This window comes from Durio zibethinus, chromosome 21 (assembly GCF_047325235.1).
Source record: "Durio zibethinus cultivar Kanyao isolate XHJ-2024 chromosome 21, ASM4732523v1, whole genome shotgun sequence".
Classification (NCBI taxonomy): Eukaryota; Viridiplantae; Streptophyta; class Magnoliopsida; order Malvales; family Malvaceae; genus Durio; species Durio zibethinus.
The window spans coordinates 11,905,456-11,910,418 of record NC_143182.1 but is presented as its reverse complement, the minus strand read 5'-3'; the positions used below and the strand labels follow the sequence as shown (position 1 = coordinate 11,910,418).

The 4,963-nt window shown below is 37.0% G+C and overlaps 1 protein-coding gene across 2 annotated transcripts; it reads left to right on the top strand.

The window, feature by feature from the left end:
• The first annotated feature begins 2,451 nt into the window (after positions 1-2,451).
• LOC111305638 (uncharacterized) lies at positions 2,452-4,728 on the top strand. Of its 2 annotated transcripts, none has more exons than XM_022903344.2 (2): positions 2,452-4,348; positions 4,533-4,728. In XM_022903344.2, the coding sequence occupies exon 1, from the start codon at positions 2,689-2,691 to the stop codon at positions 4,339-4,341; it is 1,653 nt and encodes a 550-aa protein (XP_022759079.1). In that variant the 5' UTR covers positions 2,452-2,688; the 3' UTR covers positions 4,342-4,348; positions 4,533-4,728. The 2 variants fall into 2 exon arrangements, with proteins under 2 accessions (XP_022759079.1, XP_022759080.1); XM_022903345.2 differs by having other exon boundaries at positions 4,428-4,728.
• The last annotated feature ends 235 nt before the right edge of the window (positions 4,729-4,963 follow it).

Sequence of the window (4,963 nt, the reverse complement as noted above, 5' to 3'; positions counted from 1 at the left end):
GAGTTCTCAAAATTTTTTCTTGATTTCGGGTTGAAGTTTTCCGTAGAATTCAAAGAGGAAACAGTGGCGGCAGTAGAAGGCTACGTTTCTGATTCCAGGTTAAAAAGGGCTTGAATTGACTTTTCCCTCTTAACCCAAGTGGTTAAGAGGTCATCTAGGCGAGGATTCAATTCCCGCCATGTCCCCTTCCTCTTGTACGGGTATTAACCTCTTTTGAAACAAAAAAAAAAAGGGCTTGAATTGATTTGCAAAAGCAGCCACAGAATATAAAAGAATGAGAGTTTTCGGCAAACGATACTGTTTAGTAATTGATGGACACAGGACAAGTTAAAGGCCAAAGTGGACCCACGTGACAAACCCCAAGCAATATTCCACAATTGGATTGAATACTTTTCTTTTGGTTCAGGTTCTTTTCATTTAATTGATTTGATCCATTCATTGTTTTTTTTATTTATATTTAATGTTAATAGATGGTTTTAATTATTTGAAGAATATAAAAGAAAAGTTTAATTTGGTAAGGCAAAATTATAAATGTATTTAATAATGTATTTTTAATGATAATTAAAAATAAATAAAATTTTAACAAAAAATTTTAAGAAAGTTATGAGCTTGTAATTTTTTAAGGAATTTTTAATTGAGAGAGTTTTTTCTTAAATTCGATAAAAATGTTAAAGAATTTAAAAATTAAACTTAATATAAAAAAATTTATTTATTTTTAATTTGTGAAAATTAAAATTGTAAATAAATTATGATTATTTGACTATTGTATTTTATTAAAATTTGTTTTTAATTATTGTATTTTATTAGATTGTGTGTATTAAATTTTATAAAATATTTAATAAATTTAATGACAGAATCTTTAAGAAAATAAATGTATTATTTGAATATTTTTAAGATGAAAATTATTTTTAAAGGTTCGATCAAAGTATTAAAAAAATTTTAAAATATTATTAATATTAAAATTAACAAAAATAATGAATAATAATAAGAATAAAATAGAGATAATTGAATTAAAACTAAAAATAATTTAAAATTAATTGATATTAATTTGTGATTTTATAAAGGTGTTATAACTGAATTTTTAAATCTAGCTATATTTAAAAAATTATAATTTATTTTTTTAGAAACTTCTAAATAAGTTAAAATAACTTTAAAAAAATAAATTTATATAAATCATTAATCATATCTAATTAAAAAAGTTGACGACGATTTTATATATTGCAATTAGTAGGTAGGTTCTAGCACCGACAGGGTTAACTCAAAAATGTTCTAGCACCGACGGGGTTAACTCAAAATTGCCTACTCCTGGGGCTATGGTCCTAATATGTATAAATTGTCGACAGTCTCTTAAAGCATTTTCTTTAAGGAAAGGAAAACCTTTAGATTTAGCCATACATCGTAGAAAAAAGTGCAGCAATTTTGACAATGGAATATTGTGCTAAAATCATGAAGATCATGGTGGGGTTACTCTATCCTTAATTTTAGACTTTGATTCGATAGTCCACTATGCACCACTCAATTAGAAAGATAACAGAAGAACAAATCATTATCAATCTTTTGATTGATTAATTGAACCTGCTCCACTTCTTTTCTTCATTTGAGTAAATCTTTTAATTTTAGACTTGATAATATAAAAAAATTTGAAAATAACATAATTTAAAATTTTAATAAATATTTATATGAATTTTGCACAAATTTAAAAATATATTTCGTGTTTAAAGTACAAACACAAATTATGATAAAATAAAATTGACAATACTGCTCTCACCTAGCAGTTGTAATGCAATTAGCTATTTCCTCCTTACTTCATTCCAATATTTTTTTTATACTTTTAAATATTATTTTTTAATATACAAACAATTGTAAAATAATATTTTTATTTTAATAAACCTTTTAAAAAATATAATTTAAGTAATATATAGATCGGTTTGATACCAAATATGTAAGACATAAATGCACGAAATGATATATCTACATTTAAGCAACTAGACATCCATAGGAATGGAAAAATATTAGGCAATAAAAAGAGAAAAAAATTCCCATCCTGTGATATGGACAAATTGATGCATTCTTATACACTTGCTCGGTTTGGAATTATTGTTTATGCGGAAAGCATGGCAATAATAATTTCATACTGCAATGTAGTGTTTGTACATATCTTACCGACAATGAAGGCATGGCTCAGTGGTCTTGTTGAGGGAAAGGCTTCGCTCTCGTACGCGTTAATTACGTGAGTGAAAAAATCTGGGGTGAGGTTTGTCATCTTGCAAAAGTTTTTTAATGCAAAGAAAATGGAATGGCGAAAGCAGATCACATGGGTCTATAAAGCCAAGTATATATCCATTCACGGGTTCAACAGAGCACTACAAGTTAAAAATGTCCTCAATCAAGCACGCGGTTTCTCGATTCTCTTGCCCTAAAAGGTTGAAAATTCATGTCGAAATTTGATAATGAAGTATGCATGAAAGTTGGGTTTAGGTTTTTGCAAGTTGGAGAGTGGAGACTGTAACTAGCTAATGGAGTTTTTTTGAAGTCAATGAATGATGCCCAAAGTCCAATAAATTAGAAAGAAAAAGACGTCTGCATGATTGATTGCTTTCTTTTTGTCTACCTTTTGCATGATCTATAAGTGCATCAGTTGAAGAGTAAGTGAAAATCAATTAAGCTCTCTACTCTCCCTAAGCAGAGATGAGAGTAAGTTTGATGATGGGGAAGCATAGATTAGCCAATCTGATTATCCTGCTTCTGAACCTGGGAGCTTTGCTCGCTTCTGTTGCATGTCCCGAATGTCGACACCCTTCTCCTCCGCCAAAATGTCCTCCTCCAAAGTTTCCACCCAAACATCTTCCCATTGTGAAGCCTCCATTTCACCCTAAACCACCAAAACATCCGCCCCATCCTCCTAAGCCACCTAAGCCTCCTGTAGTAAAGCCTCCTCATTTCCCCAAACCTCCAGTTGTAAAGCCTCCCTATGTACCCAAGCCACCTTTTGTAAAGCCTCCACCTTATACACCAAAGCCTCCCTATGTACCCAAACCTCCTGTCGTAAAGCCTCCCCACGTGCCAGTGCCCAAGCCACCTTATGTGCCCAAACCTCCTGTTGTAAAGCCTCCACCTTATACACCCAAGCCTCCCTACGTGCCGGTGCCCAAGCCACCTGTTGTAAAGCCTCCACCTTATACACCAAAGCCTCCCTATGTACCCAAACCTCCTGTCGTAAAGCCTCCCCACGTGCCAGTGCCCAAGCCACCTTATGTCCCCAAACCTCCTGTTGTAAAGCCTCCACCTTATACACCCAAGCCTCCCTACGTGCCGGTGCCCAAGCCACCTTATGTTCCCAAGCCCCCGGTTGTAAAGCCACCACCTTATACACCCAAGCCTCCCTACGTGCCGGTGCCCAAGCCACCTTATGTTCCCAAGCCCCCGGTTGTAAAGCCACCACCTTACGTACCCAAACCTCCCTACGTGCCGGCGCCTAAGCCACCTTATGTTCCCAAGCCCCCAGTTGTAAAGCCCCCACCTTACGTACCCAAACCTCCTGTCGTCAAACCACCAACACCTTATTACCCAATACCCCCAGTCATATCACCACCAATTCTGCCTCCAAAACCTCCTGTCTATCCTAGTCCTCCCATTGTGAAGCCACCAACACCGCCGATTCTGCCTCCAACGCCTCCTGTCTATCCGAGTCCTCCCATCGTGAAGCCACCAACACCGCCAATTCTGCCTCCAACTCCTCCTGTGAAGCCACCAACACCACCAATTCTGCCTCCAGCGCCACCTGTCTATCCGAGTCCTCCCATTGTGAAGCCACCAACTCCGCCAATTCTGCCTCCAACTCCTCCTGTGAAGCCACCAACACCACCAATTCTGCCTCCAGCGCCTCCTGTCTATCCGAGTCCTCCCATTGTGAACCCACCAACACCGCCAATTCTGCCTCCAACTCCTCCTGTGCAGCCACCAACTGTGCCTCCAAAGCCTCCTGTAAATCCAAGTCCTCCTATTGTGACGCCACCTCCAGTCGAGAAACCGTGTCCGCCACCACCACCACCCTTGCCATATCCACCACCTCCGGCGCAGCAAACATGCCCCATTGACACACTCAAGCTAGGTGCATGTGTTGACGTGTTAGGTGGTCTAGTGCACATTGGTATAGGCAGCAGCGCAAAGGACGCATGTTGCCCTGTGCTTCAAGGACTGTTGGGCTTGGACGCTGCAGTTTGTCTTTGCACCACAATCAAGGTCAAGCTTTTAAATATCAACATTATACTACCAATTGCTCTTCAGGTCCTCATCGATTGTGGCAAGACTCCACCTCCAGGATTCCAATGTCCAGCATAAGGACAAGGTATTTCGTTATGTTCAGATCATGATGTTAATAATCTGGTGTCTCCTCATTAATAAAAATTTCTTGTTTCCTCGTAAAGATATGTCGAGAAGTTCGCTTTTACCTCGTCGATGGTGTCGTTTCATATACAAGCGAACGTATAACGATGTCGTGGTAACTAGGTGATTCCTTTTGATGGTTTCAGGTCATGGATCAGTTTGGAGGAGAATAAGTTTTGGAAGGTTGAAGTAGATAGTACAATTCCAAGGAGAATTTGTGCTTTAAGTTTTCTGTTCTGTTCTCAAGTTGAGAGCTAATCATGTAATTGTAATGTTGGGAAACATGTTTGTTTGTTTGTTTTTTTTTTTAAATGTCAGAGGTAGCTTGTGTTGGAGTTAAAAGTTTTACGTGCGTGGTTGCACTCTTCTTAGAGGAATTTAATTTTATTTTGGGATTGAAAAAGGGAAAAGGTAAAATCACATGCACAAACTCTATTCATTAGTACTGCGTCAATTGAAGTCAACAGAAGTGGCAATTAAAAGAAAGGTAGAAAATGTAACCGATGTTTTGACACTGTGCAACTGTAACTAGTTTGGTTCTTGTGTGTCCGTAATTTCTTTTTTTTTTTTTTTTTTT

Bases quoted from the DNA above. Each gene is read 5' to 3' on its own strand.
- LOC111305638 (XM_022903344.2), top strand. From the start codon at position 2,689: ATGAGAGTAAGTTTGATGATGGGGAAGCATAGATTAGCCAATCTGATT.